The sequence below is a fragment of the Peromyscus eremicus genome, chromosome 9 (assembly GCF_949786415.1).
Source record: "Peromyscus eremicus chromosome 9, PerEre_H2_v1, whole genome shotgun sequence".
In the NCBI taxonomy this organism is placed as follows: domain Eukaryota; kingdom Metazoa; phylum Chordata; class Mammalia; order Rodentia; family Cricetidae; genus Peromyscus; species Peromyscus eremicus.
The window spans coordinates 73763533-73780275 of record NC_081425.1 but is presented as its reverse complement, the minus strand read 5'-3'; the positions used below and the strand labels follow the sequence as shown (position 1 = coordinate 73780275).

At 43.7% G+C, this 16743-nt stretch overlaps 1 protein-coding gene across 1 annotated transcript in view; it reads right to left on the bottom strand.

The window, feature by feature from the left end:
- Window positions 1-16743, bottom strand: part of Dlgap5 (DLG associated protein 5) — a 37469-nt gene that overhangs the window by 3928 nt on the left and 16798 nt on the right. The window contains exons 11-15 of the mRNA XM_059274501.1: window positions 12868-12953; window positions 11578-11738; window positions 9475-9567; window positions 4942-5161; window positions 2756-2939 (exon numbers count right to left, since the gene is read on the bottom strand). Coding sequence (XP_059130484.1) covers window positions 2756-2939; window positions 4942-5161; window positions 9475-9567; window positions 11578-11738; window positions 12868-12953 — 744 coding nt within the window. The remainder of the gene's footprint in view (window positions 1-2755; window positions 2940-4941; window positions 5162-9474; window positions 9568-11577; window positions 11739-12867; window positions 12954-16743) is intronic.

The window sequence follows — 16743 nt, the reverse complement described above, 5'->3', positions numbered from 1 at the left end:
ACCTGTGCTTTGAGTCCATCCTTCACGGAGGCTGTTAGTTTGTCTAATGAGGTCAGAGACAGAGCCTGGCCCAAGAGCCTGCCTCATCTGTACAGACTGGTTACAGTTATTGTCTGATGGCTCACAGGTCCCCTTCCTGTGCCAATTACTCAGCCTAATACGGCCCCACCTGCAACGCTGATTGTAGCCAAATCCAGAGCCACATATTTAGGGTCAAGATGAGGCTGACCTCTGAAGCAGAGCAACTCAATTACTGTGTGGCCGGATTTGCTCTGTTTCTCATGAAAGAGTCTTGCTATGTAACCTAGGCTGGCTTCTCAGTGTTCCTCCCTCAGCTTCCCAAGTGCCGGGACTATAGGCATGCCATGCTGTCTGCAGGTCAGCTACATTTACTTTAGTATAATTCAATATATTCTAATCTTAAGTAGGTTTGGACCAGATCTGGGTACGCACGGGCCCATAAATGTTCAGACACAATATGCATACATAAGAATGTAATTTAAAAGAACAAAGTATAGGGCTGGCAGAGTACTTGCCTAGCATGTGTGAGACTCTGTGTTAATGCCAGCACCACCAAAAAAACAAGACCTGAGACTGCCACAACAAAACTCATTTTTTTGTATGTTAATAAAATACAAATTAAGATATTTATCTGTCATAATCTCTTTGGAGACCCACGAGATGGTTTCCTGCCACCAAGTCTGATGACCTGAGTTCAACCCCTGGAACATGTTGGGAGGAGAACTGATCCCTGAAAAGTTGTGCTCTGGCCTCCATACACCATGCCACGGCATGAATGCATGAATCGACACGTTCAAAGTGAATAAACAATGTTAATTTCCATCTCTTCAAAGTTTGTTTTAAAAATATTCTCTTCAGGCCAGGCAGTGGTGGCGCACGCCTCTAATCCCAGCACCCGGAAGGCAGAGGCAGGCGGATCTTTGTGAGTTCGAGGCCAGCCTGGTCTACAGAGCGAGATCCAGGAAAGGTGCAAAGCTAAACAGATAAATCCTGTCTCGAAAGAAAAAAAAAAAAAAATTCTCTTCTGGAGAGATGGAGTTTGTTGTTCTTACAGAGGGTGGGAGTTTGCTTCCCATGTTGGTCAGCTTATAATTGCTTGTAACTCAGGCTTCAGGAAACCTAGAACCCTCTTCTGCACTCTGTGGGACACACACACACACACACACACACACACACACACACACACACAGTCTTTCCAGGTACCCACACACACATGAAGCATACACATAATGTATACACACATAAATAAAAATCAATCTTTTTTCGGGGGGGGGGGTTCAAGACAGGGTTTCTCTGTGTAGTCCAGGCTGGTCTGGAACTCAAAGCCACCTGCCTCTGCCTCCTGGGTGCTGGGATTAACAAAAATGAATCTTAAAGAACAACTTATTATTGCAAAGTTGTTTGTTTTTAAGATGCCTTCAAAAGGACATTTGCAAGTGAACATTTGAAAGAGTTAACTGTATGTGTGTGAAGGCCACACTGCACAGGGGAAGTCCGAGTGACTGGCAGCAGTGAGCTCTCCTCTGTTCCTTTATGTCGTGTGTACAGACCCAACTCAGGCCCCAGGCCTGCAAATCAGGCACCTTTACCCACTGAGCCATCTTACTGGCCCCAGATTCTCATTTCAAATACTTATGAGTCAAATGCTATTACACATAATAAACCATAAGTTAAACAAAGTAATAGGATAATAAATTGGTAGTTTACAAAACAGATTTTTATAATACCAAAAGCATTTTTGTAGCCTAAAGGCTAAAAATGCTTTTGTGTATATTGGAGATTTAGAAAGACTTTATCCAACAGTTCAGAGCGTTCATGAACTTCGCCTGCTTTCACTCGCATGGCCTGCCTCCCCGCCCCCAGCCTCAGTGATACTGTTTGCAGTGATGAGTGTTCAACACGTTCCAAAATTCAGATTAGTTCATTAGCCCAATAATCTTGTCTAGACATCAGATTACAATTTTATTTCCTCCTTGTTTAAAATCCCTTTCCCCATCAGATGGGCTGTGCATTTATGAACCATTATTAGATTATTTTTATGCATTTGTGGAGAGGTGACATTCTTATGGATCCAGTTTGACCAACTGCAAGTGGAATTTCATTAAGATACCATTTAGCTTTCCTCACTGGGTACCTGACATGGCTGCTGTAAGGGTGGACACTAGTTAATAACCTAAAGTGACGTCTAGGTTGTCTGCACACACTGGCTACTTCCTATAACAACCAGTACGACAGTATGTGCCTCTCAAGCACCCCAGAAGCAGCAGACTGTCATCAGTCCTGCTCTGGAGATGAGGAGAGTGAATCTCACTTAACTAACATGCCCCCAGTTTTCACAGCTGGCCAGTCACGTGGTGGGTCTTGAGCTCAGCTCTGCTAACCACCAGGACACCGGTCTGCTTCTCTCTCCCCTGTACTGCACCATACACTCTGCTCATCTAAACATGACCACCTATCAACTCCGATCTTTCTGCTTTCTTTTAAGACAGGCTGTGTCACTAAAGCTGGTCTCAAACTCCTGGTTAAATCATCCCTCCACCTGTCTCCTGAGTGGCCAGGATTACCACCACCAAACTTACTTCTGACCTGAAATCTCAGTTAGAAAAGAGCAAGTCTAGTGTACATGTTACAGGTCATCCATCTGTGAAATGTCCGTCACATTTTACCAGCTTAACCATGAGAAATGACAGTAATATCAGTACCGTTAAACCTGTAATGCACAGTAGAGAAATACCTGCTTTCAAGAATGTCTGCAAACAATGTCTTATTGACACTTTCACTCTTGTTGCTGTGAAGATCAGGATTCTCCAGCGAAACCCTTTGTCTCAGAAGGTCCCCTGCAGCCCCACTCTCAGGAACGACTCTGCTGGCAGACTTAAGTGCTCCAAATCTCTGAGAACGACGTTCAGAAGAAAGTGCTAGAAAAAGAAAGTAACCTCCATAGCAAAAGTCCTTTCATTCACTTTTCATTCAGAAAGGCAATGCAAATCCTAACTAGGCCTTCTCTTGTCAACATCTGACAAGTGCCAAGGACTTCCTCTGAAGAATTATCACTTAGACAACGTGTCCCTTTGCTATCCCGTGCCTATAATATTATAGAACTGCTCTAAAAAGGTTTGACTTTGGGCCGGGCAGCAGTGGCGCACGCCTTTAATCCCAGCACTGGGGAGACAGAGCCTGTCGGATCTCTGTGAGTTGGAGGCCAGCCTGGTGTACAGAGTGAGATCCAGGACAGGCACCAAAACTACACAGAGAAACCCTGTCTCGAAAAACCAAAACCTAAACCAAAACAAAACAAAACAAAAAACAAAACAAAAACCCCACTAGCTGCTCTCCTAGAGGAACCAAGTTTGACTCCCGGCACCTCATGGTGCTTCACAACAGCTGTAACTCCGGCCCTGGGGATCTGAGGCCCTCTTCTGGCTTCTGCAGGCACCAGGCACACACACAGTGCAGACAACCATGCAGACAAAGCATCTACATACATAAAACACTAAAACTAAAACTAAAAAGAGGGGCAGCTCTGACAATATGAGACAACAGTGAGAATATTTTACGAGGTATAATAAAATATAATACATGCTCAAGCCACACCTAGTGACTCGGACCACTTCCTGTTGCCTGCAAATCAAGATGAGCGACTCCTTAGCTAACCCAAATGAATGCTTGGGTCAAGAGTGTCAACCTGGCAGAGTGACTTCTAGGACAGCCAAGGCTACACAGAGAAACCTTGTCTTGAAAAACTAAACAAAAACAAAACCCCAGTTTGAATATTAATTATAATAAGTTCCTTTGATTATTTTGTAAAGCAGAGTATTTCCTAGAAGGTTGAGACACAGGCTGTAACCTGATGTAGTTACCAGATATAGCTAAAAAACAGGTTAATACACGGAAACAAGTGAATATTTACAAATGAACTGTTGAGACACTCAGCTTTCCCCCATCAGCACTTGAATGGGTGGTGCCAGAATCGGATAGTCCTAGCAGGAGGTGACAGGGTGATCTCAAGTGGAGTGAGCAGGTAGCATACAGAAAAACATTTGAGGGGCTGGAGAGATGGCTCAGAGGTTAAGAGCACTGGCTGCTCTCCCAGAGGTCCTGAGTTCAATTCCCAGCACCCACATGGCAGCTCACAACCACATGTAATGAGATCTGGCGCCCTCTTCTGACCTGCAGGGATACGTGCAGACGGAACACTGTACACATAATAAATACATCTTTAAAAAAAAAAAAAGAAAAAGAAAAACATTTGAATTCAGTGATATGAAGTGGGACCCGGTGGTACAAGCCTACACCCCAGCCTCCCCAGAGGCAAAGGCAGGAGGATTTGAGCAAGTTCCAGGCCCGCATGAGTTCAAGGACATCCTGAGAAGTATAACTAGACCTTGTCTCAAAGGCGATAATTTCAAAAAGGGAGGCCATTGCTCAATGGACAAGTGCTTGCCTAGCTTACTTATGCAAAGCTGAATTTGGTCCCAAGAATCTCAGTGAACAGTAAACAAAATGCAGCGATGTACAGGTTTCCACCAAAGTAGCTCAGGTACCTCCCCATCTCTCATGTGCCGAGAGGCAGGCTGCAGTCACCTGGACCGCTCAGCGAAGTGCAAAGCCCAGGTCCAATTTCTTTTGCATCTTAATTCTAATCTAACTTGTCACAGAACCTACAGACTGAGATTACATAGCAGTAGCAGCTATGGAATCTCTTGGAAAACACAAACATGATCTTAAAAGATAAATCATGCACAGAACAATCTGATCACGCCTCCAAACATGTGATTTGCAGGTGGGTTTGCCAGCATATAGTCTGTTTTCTAGAAATCAGTGCACTTTCATCTTTTCACATGAAAATTACTTTTCACCTTTTATACAAGCTCCCATTTGGTCCAAATACTTCTCTTAAGTCTCTGCAAAAACACAAACCTGCAAACGATTTGACAGGACTCTCAATCCTGAAAAACCCAGCATCGAACACTATTTTGTCGACTTCCTTTGGTGCTTCCACAGCTGCGGCTGGGGCATGCTCTTCTTGCTTCAGTCTCTCTCTCATCGCATTTTTTATGGCAGCGAGACGATTTCTAGCCGCCATCCTTCCGTCGTCATCTTGTTTTGCCTTGCTTGTTCTGGCAGGCACAATTTTTTTCTGCAAAGAGAAATAGTAGTAATTAAAGGTGACATCACCATGCTTTTCCTGTTCCTTTGGTACTGAGGACTGAACATTACCATCTGTGGTTTGATGCAGCTGGCCCCCATAAGCTCACAGGGAGTGGCACTATTAGGTGTGGCTTTGATAGAGTGGGTATGGTCTTCTTGGAGGAAGTGTGTCACTGCGGAGGTGGGCTTTGAGGTCTCATACATGCTCAAGCCACACCTAGTGACTCAAGACCACTTCCTGTTGCCTGCAAGTCAAGATGTAGGACACTCTGCCCCTTCTCCAGCACCATGTCTGCCTGAACGCCGCCATGTCCCACCATGATGATAATGGACTAAACCTCTGAAACTGTAAGCCAGCCCCAATTAAATGTTTTTCCTTTATAAGAGTTGCCGTGGTCACGGTGTCTCTTCACAGCAACAGAAACCCTAATACACCACCTTGAACATTACCATCCTCTTCCTGTTCCTTTGGTACTGAGGTACATGGCAGGAAATCTTTCTACCACTCAAGTAAGTCATTAGCCCTTTATAACTTATTTTCTGACAGAGTCTCACTAAGTTGTCCCAGCTGGTCTTGAATGCACACCCACTCCAACCTTAGGACCAGTTGACATTAAAGACCAGCATCCCCACACCAAGTATCACCCTGTGTGGTGTGGCAGTTTGAATGAGAATGGCCATCCAAGGCTCACTAGTTTAAATGGTTGGTCCCCATTTAGTGGAACCATCTGGGCAGAATTAGGAGGTGTGGCCCTGCGGAAGTAGGTGTGACTTTGTTGGAGGAGGTGTGTTACTGAGGGTGGGAGGCTTGGAGGCTTCGTAAGCCCACACGGGGCCTCTTTCTCCTCCTGCTGCCTCTGGATGTAAAGCTCTCAGCTACTGCTCCAGCATCTTGCCAATTTGTTTTCCTCCATGATGACCATGGGCTAACCTTCTAAGAGTGTAAGCAGGCCCCCAATTAAATGCTTTTTTTTTTATATGACTTGCCTTGGTTACAGTGTCTCTTCACTAAGACATCCGTTTTTTTTGTTTTTTTTTTTTTAAAAAAAGTAGTTCAGTTTTTGTTTTGGTTAAGAACCTCATTGTAGGGCTGGAGAGATGGCTCAGTGGTTAAAAGCACTGGCTGCTCTTCCAGACGTCCTGAGTTCAATTCCCAGCAACCACATGGTGGCTCACAACCATCTGTAATGAGATCTGGTACATAATAAATAAATAAATATTAAAAAAAAAAAAAGAAGAACCTCATTGTACCGGGCAGTGGAGGCGCATGCCTTTAGTCCCAGCACTTGGGAGGCAGAGGTAGGCGGATCTCTGAGTTCGAGGCCAGCCTGGTCTACAGAGCAAGATCCAGGACAGGCACCAAAACTACACAGAGAAACCCTGTCTGGAAAACAAAACAAAACAAAGAAAAGAACCTCATTGTGTGGTGCAGGATGGTCTAGAACTTCCCCGTCTAAAAAATAAACAACAACAACAACAAAAAAAAAAAAAACAGGAAGAAAACAGCACTTGGGAGGAGGAAACAGGAAGTGATATAGCTGGGCGGAGAGAGGAAGTGATAAGGCCGAGTAGAGACAGGAGCTCCGCCCCCTCAGTCTGAGGATTCCTAGAGGTAAGAAGTCTTTCTAGTCTTCTCTGATCTTTAAGCTTTCACCCTGATATCTGACTCTGGGTTTTTAGAATTAGAATTCATGCTACAGAAAACTGTTGGAATATAGTCCAGGAATGGAGTGAGGAAAATTCTGAATGCTTGTAAGAACACTCCAAAACACTCACGTGGCCTCAGTTTCTGCAGAACACAGAATTGTTCTTGGAATGTGTTTTGTGCTCCTCCAAGGTGTAGCGGATAGAGGTGAGTTTACTTCAGATTTCTAATTATTGCTTGCTGTTGTTATGCAATTAAATGTTGAAATGATCCTTTATATTCCTCTCTGGAAAAACATGTTTTTACCACCTGTGACTTATCTTTGTGATTGTATACAGCTTGAACTCATGTGAAATTTACTCATGTGACCTTTCTTAATCCTCAGAGAATAAAGTGTTAAAGGCTCTGAATAAAGTTGCCTATTGCACGAGACTTTAATCCACCTCATCTATGGACTCCATTCTCCCACGTTCCACTGCCTGCAGAGCAGTGACGAGAAATATGTAACTAAAATTGAGAGGCTATACACCCGATGGCATGGTGATGCCATTCTTCTGAGACAGGAAAACAGTTCATGGAAATGATTTTACTAAAGATACTCTGAGATAATGGTGTGCAGAATTTGAGCTTGAGCAGTAACTTTTGTATGCAGTACAGATTTGGGACACCAAGAAGCAGGTTAAGATGCACGGGACATGTGGCTGGAGAGATGGAACAGCACTTGAGGAGCTGAGACATAGTAAGATGTCTGACCAGGCAAGCTGATTGGTTTCAGTGTAATAAGGTTAGATCTCGAACACATTTAAAGAGGGAGTAACAAATAAGACTGACAAACTGAGGGAAATGTATAAGAGTTAAGGGTGTGTCAAAGTATAGGTAAGAAATTAGTTTGATTTGATTAACAGTAGCCTTAAGGGCTTGGTGTATAGCTCAGACATAAACCTCCCCCAAACAACCAAACTGTAGCCTGAAACAAAGTAGGAGAGCGACATCTGGTGGTCACAGGCAGAATTACAACTCTTATATGATACAGCCACTGATACTACTTTCAGATCTAAACAATAAGAAATACCCACAGGATGTCAGGAGCAGCATTGCAAGCCTATAATCCCAGCATCCTGGAAGCTGAGGTAGGAGGATTCCATGTTTGAGTTCAGGCTGGGATACATAGTGAGACCCATCTCAAAAACATTTATCATTATCTTAGTACCTTTAATAAATAACATCCTTTATTTTATAGAAGATTTGATATTTATTCAACCACCTAATCATTCCCCTCAGATCCTTGGAGTGAGACTTCATTGGGGAAATAAGGTTTCTTTTAATTCTTTATCACTTTGCTCTGCTAAGATGGAATTCAGAACAGCTTTGTTCGCATAACACACTATAAAGTATCAATCAACCTGAGTTTATAAACTAAGTGTTCTTCTAACTTCATAAAGAAAACTGACAATTTAATAAAGCCAATGTCCATCTGAACCGTAAGAAAAATGGACTTTAAAAAAGATCTTAATGTGTACATGTGTGTGTCTGTATGAGACTGTGCATATGAGTGCAGGTGTCCCAGAGTCCAGAAGAGAGCATCACCCCGCAGAGCTGGAATGATAGGCCATTGTGAGCTACCCTGTGTGTGTGCAAGAAATAACTAGTGCTCTTAACTCCTAATGGACTCTTATTAGACTGACAAAGCATGTTTTACAGGAGAATAGAAAACCTTATAAGCATAGTGAGGAAGATCTTATTCTACAATCCGTCACACAAAAAGCTTGTCAACAAGCAGAGGTGTGATCTGCTCAGTAAGAGCATGAACTGTGGAATACAAAGGCCTGGAATGAAACCCAGCACTACCCTGGGCAAATTATTTAATCTTTCATTTTTCCAACCATAAATTTTGGATATAGCACCCCTCTAAATGGACTGCTATAAAGCTTAACATGGGACTACTTGGAATTTAGCATAAAAAAACATGAATTACCTACGGCTATTGCAATTACAAAGAAATATATAAATGTAGGAGGTCTGTCTGTTTTGTGAGACACAGTCTTGCTATGTAACCCTGGCTGTCCTGAAACTTGCTACGGAGCCCATGTTGGCCTTAAACTCATGGTAATCATTCTGTCTCAGCCTCCCAAGAACTGGTATTACAAGTGTGCCACACCACACCTGTCAACATAGGTGCAGCTTTCAGAACAAACCCATGCCCATCTACCCACTATCTAGAAACATAAATGTCACCTGGACACCCCAATTCAATCACACATCTCTTCCTTTCCTCTCTTTAGAAGGACACATCTTATACAATTCAATCACACATCTCTTTCTTCCCTCTCTTTAGAAGGACACATCTTACACTTCATGTTGATTATATCCTTGCTTTTCCCCTCAAGAGCAATCGGAATGTAATAAGCAATATATGAAATTTAGTTTGTGAAACAAGAAACCCAAAGCTAAATATTTTCAAAACTTATATGGTAAAAGGAAAGAATCAATGTCTCCACGTTGTCCTCTGACCTCTATGTGCTCCGTGGCACAACTGGGTGGGCCCCCACCCACCCACCCACCCACCCACCCACCCACATAAATAAATGTTTTTTTAAAAAACAAAAACCAGAGAAGAATCTATGCTAGAAATTTGGGTAGAAAATGCACAAACCTACCCGGAGGACTTTTTTGCTTGGATTATTATTGTTTTTCCATTCAGCTTCCTCGAGTTTGATGAGGTTGTTGAATTTTTGCTTTACATCATCTACCTGTTAATAAAAGCACAAGTTCATCCCATTAATGCTATGTTAAAATTGCTACTTTATGACTATAAAATGACTATGTTAAATAAACTGAAAATGGTGACCCAGAACTGGTTAGTTATTAAACTTAAAATCCTGTGCGTGTGCGTGTGCGTGTGCGTGTGCGTGTGCGTGTGTGTGTGTGTGTGTGAGAGAGAGAGAGACAGAGAGAGAGAGACTGAATGTGTATGAGTGTGAGAAAGACTGTGTGTGCAAGAGAAAGACTTTGTATACGATTGTGTGTGTGAGAGAGAGAGACTGTGTATGATGAGTGTGCGAGAGAAAGAGAATGTGTGAGAAAGACTGAATGTGTATGTGTGTGAGACAGAGAGAGGGAGGGAGGGAGAGGTGGAGGGAGGGGGAGAGAGAGAGAAAGGAACTGTGCATGAGTGTGTAGGAGTGGCAGGGTCTTAAGTCACTGTGGGATGACCCACATCTTGCTGCACAGTCCAGGACATACTCGAACTCCCAATGCCCCTGCCTCTACCTCCCAAATGCTGGGGTTATTCAGCTTAAGTCACTGTAAACAGTGTTCAAGTCAAGAATTTTTATGTAAAATTATTCATTGGTAGTTTTGGCCTTGTCATCTTATAACCTACAGAAAGGATGTTCTAGATGCACAACTCTCCCAGATTGATCGATGGATCACTGTGGTGGTAGGAAAGAAGGCCTCAGTACCATTGCTTCCTCATAATACAAACAGAATCCCTTTAAAAACAGCTGTCACCGACCTCATTAAGGGACATCTCGTTTTCCCCAGATGTTGGCAAATACAAACAGCGTTGTTCTTGGCACCACACACAGATCACATGCCAACACACGCTGTCGATCGCTTGAGTAAACATCCAGGATGGTGACTTTGGGACCACAACGTCAGAGTCTATTTAGTTTTGCCAGGAACCACCAAACCGTCTTCTAACCTGGCCCTGTCACCAGCAGTGACAGAGTTCCTGCTGCCCCATGTCCTGCTGCTTGCTCACCAGCATTCACTGTCAGGGTTTTCTAAGCGTCTGGTTAGCTGTTACCTTATTGCTCTAACTGCTAACTGCCGGTGGCATATGATGCTGACACGTTACAGGCTCACCATTCCATCAGCCACCATCTGTTGGCATTCTGGGCTGCGGCGTCTGTTTGGGTCTTTTTCCAACTTTTTAAGCTCGGTTGTTCATTTTCACGCTTTCCTTCTCAATGTTTTTAGGGGGAGGAGAAGGGAGGGGACCAAACACTACAAATTCAAATCCCGAGATGAGGAAGAAGGTATGCCCTGATAACCGAGTGCTCGCTGGCAGAGGGAAGGCCCCAATGCAGGTGCAGCACATGTATAGAGAGGGTGAAAATCCTTTACATAAAGTGTCGTGGTGTTTGCAGGCTGCCTGATGTAGGTGCTGGGAACAGAATCGTAGTCCTATGCAAGAGGAGCAGGTGCTCTTAACTGCTGGTCTATCTCTTCAGCTCCCCATATGCTTATTTCTGAAATAAACTCAGCAAGGTAGAAAACGTTCTTCCTCCAAAAAGCCTCCTAGCCACTGCCTCCACCGACACTCAGCTTTACGTTACAATGTCATACTGTATGAGAGCTGCTAGAGAAACCATTCACTTTGCTTCGTGTCTGTTTCGTGTTGAAGACAGGGTTTCTCTGTGTACTCTGCCTGTCCTGGAACTGTAGACCAGGCTGGCCTTGACCTCAGATCCACCGGCCTCTGCCTGGGATTAAAGACATGTGCCACTACGGCCAGCTGTTTTCCTTTTTATCATTTCTTAAAACAATGCCGGGCACACAAGAGAATTCACTAACTGCACTGGCTCATGCCTCCCATGTAGAATTATCTGTCTCAGACTATTTGACACCATGGGGAAAAGACAATGCAGCTTACACGGTGCACCCTGATAGCTCACTTATCACATCCTAGGTAGCTAAACCACTACCGTCCATTTTACCATCCTTAGAAGCAAATGTACGAAGCACCTGACACATACCTGAAAATTAACCATATCCCAAAATCCATCCAGGTCGGAACAGGTTGTCTCTTTTTCACCTCGTTTATATTCACAATTATCCACCAGCCCTTCAAACTGTTTGAATCTTTCCATAATAAGGAGTCTTGTTTGACCAACTGTTGTGCGAATAAGGTCTTTAGCTGAAGAAGTTAAGAAAAGAAAATGGACCTTTATAGCAAGCCAGCCAACTGAGACTTAACCCCGATCCCTAGAGTTTACAGAATTAAATTCTTACAGAAAAACAAAAAATAACCATCAAAAAAACTTTGCCATAGATACTGAACCCTAGTGCCTGGCTTCAAGCACCAGTAACAATTAGCAGTGTTCATCCTCAATCACACATGGCTTCCCAATGAGTACCATTCCCTTTCTCCTGTATTTTATGAGAATTCAACCACAAACATGTCAAGTACATAAGTATCCCAGGACCTCACACTGGTAACTTTTTAAATAGCTTCTCCAAATAAAATAGGACTAAGGACTTTGCCCAAAATTTGTTTTCATACTGATATACATAATTATAATTCAGAACATATTATTTGTATAATTAAGGAATACGAGATTAACACCACTATATACAAGGTCACATTAAAAAAACAAAATACAGCCGGGCGGTGGTGGCGCACGCCTTTAATCCCAGCACTCGGGAGGCAGAGGCAGGCGGATCTTTGTGAGTTCAAGGCCAGCCTGGACTACCAAGTGAGTTCCAGAAAAGGCGCAAAGCTACACAGAGAAACCCTGCCTCGAAAAACCAAAAAAAAAAAAACAAAAACAAAAAAAAAACCAAAAACAAAAACAAACAAACAAACAAACAAAAAAAACCCAAAATATACAAAGGCTGTACACTTCATTAGCATAGAGATATTAGAGGTTGAACAGCTCTTGGTGTTTTGAGCAATACTGAAACTACAAAGTTGGACACTAGAGTTTTAATTTTGAAAGAATGCAACAATATTAATAGAAACAAGGGCTATAGATATAGTTCTCTGGTCAAGCACTTGCTTAGCACAAAGAAGATCCTGGGTTCAATCTCTACTACTACTACTACAAAAAAAGAAAATACACAGCATCATCATTATTACTGTCAGGTGTGTTTGGGCACACCTGTAAGCCCAGCTCTTGAGAGGTGGGACAAGATGACTAGGGTTCAGGTCATCTTCAACCACAGTGAGCTCTAGGCCAGCCTGTGCTAGGAAAACCTCTCTAAAACACAAAACGATATAATGCCAACAACAGAAAGAAACAAAACTAAGAATGTTCTTTTCTTACCATCATCAGGAATGTCCAGTTCCAGCTTCCTGTCCCACTCCAGGCACTGTGAGGTTAACTTGTCAGTTTCTGACTGGAGGATCTTTCTAAAAGTGTGACATCTGTTTTAGTTCTACAAGTGTGGCCACCTTAGTTCAGCCTGACCATTATGACACTTCAACACACAAGGCTAGGATGGTTTAAAACAAAGGCACAAAACAGTAAGGGAAATAGAGGCAAAATAGCCATTTTGAAGACTTTATGTGTAAGGATTTAATGAACTATTATATACGAAACTCACAAAAGACAAATTTCCTGTCATATACACCTTGTGTATGTCCTTTGTCTACACCTAAAATTTACATTGGATGGATGACGCCAAGACCCACTTTCCCACTTTTCAAGCTACCATTTGTGATTTGTTCTGTTCTTTGTCCAGAGTTCAACATCTCTTGGTGTTAATACGCACACTAATAAGGACCGAAACAAACAAATCCACTCCACAAGGTGATAGGGTCTTACAAAATCTAACTATTAGATAGTCTGTCTGTCTGTCTCTCTCTCTCTTTAAAAATTATGTATAGTGTTCTGCCTGCATGTATCCCTGCACACCAGGAGAGGGCACCAGATCTCATTACAGATGGTTGTGAGCCACTATGTGGGTGCTGGAAATTAAACTCAGGACCCCTAGAAGAGCAGCCAGTGCTCTTAACCTCTGAGCCATCTTTCCAGCCCTAGATAGTTATTTCTTAGTTGGGTTAATTTTGCTCCTCAGAGAACATTTGATGATGCCCAGAGATTTTTCTTAAGACAAGGTGTCACCATAGAGCCCCAGCTGGCCTTGAACTCAGATCTTCCTCCCTTCTGCCTCCCTCTGCTGATACTAAAGGTCTGTACAACTGAGTAGCTGGAGATTTTTGTTTGTCACTATAGGCTAGGGATGCTTCAAACACCTGACATAAGAGACCCCCAAACAAGAAGTACATGATCTAAACTGTGAGTAATAGTCAGGCTGAGAGACCTAGACCTAGGAGGAGCTCCATCTGTGCTCACACAGGCATTCCAGAGAGCAGAGAAATCAGGTAGACATCAAAGGATTGAAAGCAAGATCCCAAAGTGTGACCACACACTCATGTTTACAGCACTTCTAATCACTAAAATGGAGGCAAGCCGAACGTCGTTATGGCTGGGTGTGGGGGCACCAGAGCCAGAGACAACGAGGCTCAATGTAGATTGGAGACTGCCACAGCGAGCTCTGGGCCAGTCAGGAGACCAGAGCATGACTGTCACAAACACCACCAAAACCAAAACTAACAAATATAAATGACAGACACACAGAAGAGCAAAATGCCAGTATGGATTAAGATTTACTTAAGATTTACTTTTGGGCTGGAGAGATGGCTCAGCAGTTAAAAGCACTGGCTGCCCTTTCAGAGGTCCTGAGTTCAATTCCCAGCACACACATGGTGGCTCACAACTATCTGTGACAGGATCTGATGTCCTCTTCCGGGCTGCAGGTGTACATGTAGAGCACTCATACACAACATATAAACAAAATTTAAAAAAAGAAAAGATTTATTTACTTTTAGGTGTATGAGTGTCTTGCCTACATGTATGTAAGTGTGCCATGTGTGCACAGTGGCCTTGGAGGACAGAAGCGGATACTGGATTCCCTGGAGCTAGAGTGACAGCTGCCACCGGGGTACTGGAGACCAAACTCCCCTGTAAGAGCAGCAAAGTGCCCTGAATGGCTGAGCTTTCGCTCTAGACAGGCCCCCTGCCTTCCCCTCCCCTGGCCCCAATTATTCAACCTTGAGAAAGGAAAACTGGGCACAGGGGTTTGTCTGTAGTCTCAGAACTTGTTAGGCATAGACAGGACTCCCCATGAGGTGGAAGCCAGGCTGGTCTACAAAGTGAGGCCCATGCCAGTCAGGACTACACATTGAAATCACAACTCAAAGAGGGGGGGGGGGGGGGGAGGAAAGAAAGATCAATCTTAAGGACACTATGCTAAGCACAACAAACCAGTCACAAAGATACACATACACACACACACACACACACACACACACACACACACACACACACAAAACCTAGCCTGGGGTGATAGATAAAATCAGAAGGCTGATGCAGGAACATACAGTTTCAGGAAAGTCTGGGCTACTTGAGACTGTCTTAAAAACAAAGGGCCAAGCCAGGCAGTGGTGGCGCACGCCTTTAATCCCATCACTCGGGAGGCAGAGGCAGGAGGATCTCTGTGAGTTCGAGGCCAGCCTGGGCTACAGAGTGAGTTCCAGGGCAGGCTCCAAAGCTACACAGAGAAACCCTGTCTCAAAACAACAACAACAAAAACCCAAAGGGCCAGGCATGACTTTAATCCCAGCACCTCAGAAGGCAGAATCAGGTAGATCTCTGAGGTCAAGGCCAGCCTGGTCTACATAGTGAGTTCCAGGACAGCCAAGGCTTTATAGAGAAACCCTGTCTTGAAAAACCAAAATGAATAAATTAATTAAAAGGCTGGGTGTGGCAGCACACACCTTTGATCCCAGTACTCAGGACCAGAGGCAGGTGGATCTCTTGTGAGTTCAAGGCCAGCCTGGTCAACATAATGAGTTCCAGACAGCCAGGGCTATGAAGAGAGATCCAAAAGGCTCCCATGTCCCCAAAAGAAATTAGTTAATTAAATGCAAATAGTGTGTGATTCCATTTAATTACATGACACACACTTAATTAAAAAAAAGTCACAGAGACTAACTAGAACTGTGTTTGTCAAGGGCTCTTGGGAGAAATGGGGATTTGTCTAGCAGATAAAGAATGTTTTAGTTTTACAGGATGAAAGCTCTGGAGATGGATGGTGGTGATGGGCACATAACACTATATTTAATACCCATGAGCTGTATACTTAAAGAGTTGCATGATGTACATCTCACCATAGTAAAAAACTGGAAAACTATCAACACAAACTCAAGAGAAACAAACAAACAAACAAACAAGGTATGGGAGGGAGTTGGGCAGATCACCCCACAAACTCCCTAAGAAGAAAACCCAAGGACGGTTTGTTTTGTTCTTAAATCCTTTTCTTTGAGGCAGGGTCTCACTATGCAACACAGGCTAGCCTGAAATTTGAGAGTCTCCCAAGGGCTGGGATTACAGGAGTGAGTCACCCTGTCTAGAGATGTATAGCTCAGTGGTAGAGCATCTACAGAACACATACAAGGCCTGGGTTTGATGCACAACAGTGGAGAAATACGAAATGATAGGCAAAAAGGAAGGTCTACTGTTCACATTCAATGGACAGACACAGAAACTGAATGACTGAGGTAATGGGAAGGAGACTCAGCTTAGCACTGACAGTACCAGGTGGGTGGCACAGCACCACAGCATAGCTTACCCCTTCCATTAGAAAAACTTCACAGTACAAACAATTCAAGTGGTTATTAACAGGAAATACTCAGGAAAAGATGGTTAAAACGAGAGCACTGGCTGCTCTTCCAGAGGACCCAGGTTTGATTCCCAGCACCCACCCGGCAGCTCACAACACCAGTTCCAGGGCATCCAAAGGCCTCTCCTGGCCTCTGCAAGCACCAGGCGCACACATAATACACTAGCACACATGGAAGCATGACATCCACACATGACAAACCATCCAAGTACAACGGGGAGATGACGTGTCATCCAGTTAACTGGCCAAGTTCTTCAGTACTGCAAACACTATCCTGGGAAAATAAGACCCTTGGGACGCTGCTGGAGGGAACAGCATTTGAAATCAGTGCTGATTTGTAGTTCTGAAGACAGATCTGGCCCCCACCCTGACAGCTGATGGCCTCTAAGGGATGGACAGTCAGTTTTCTTTACAAGGGTGGCTTCCCATAGGTCACCATGCTTCAGTGGATGGCC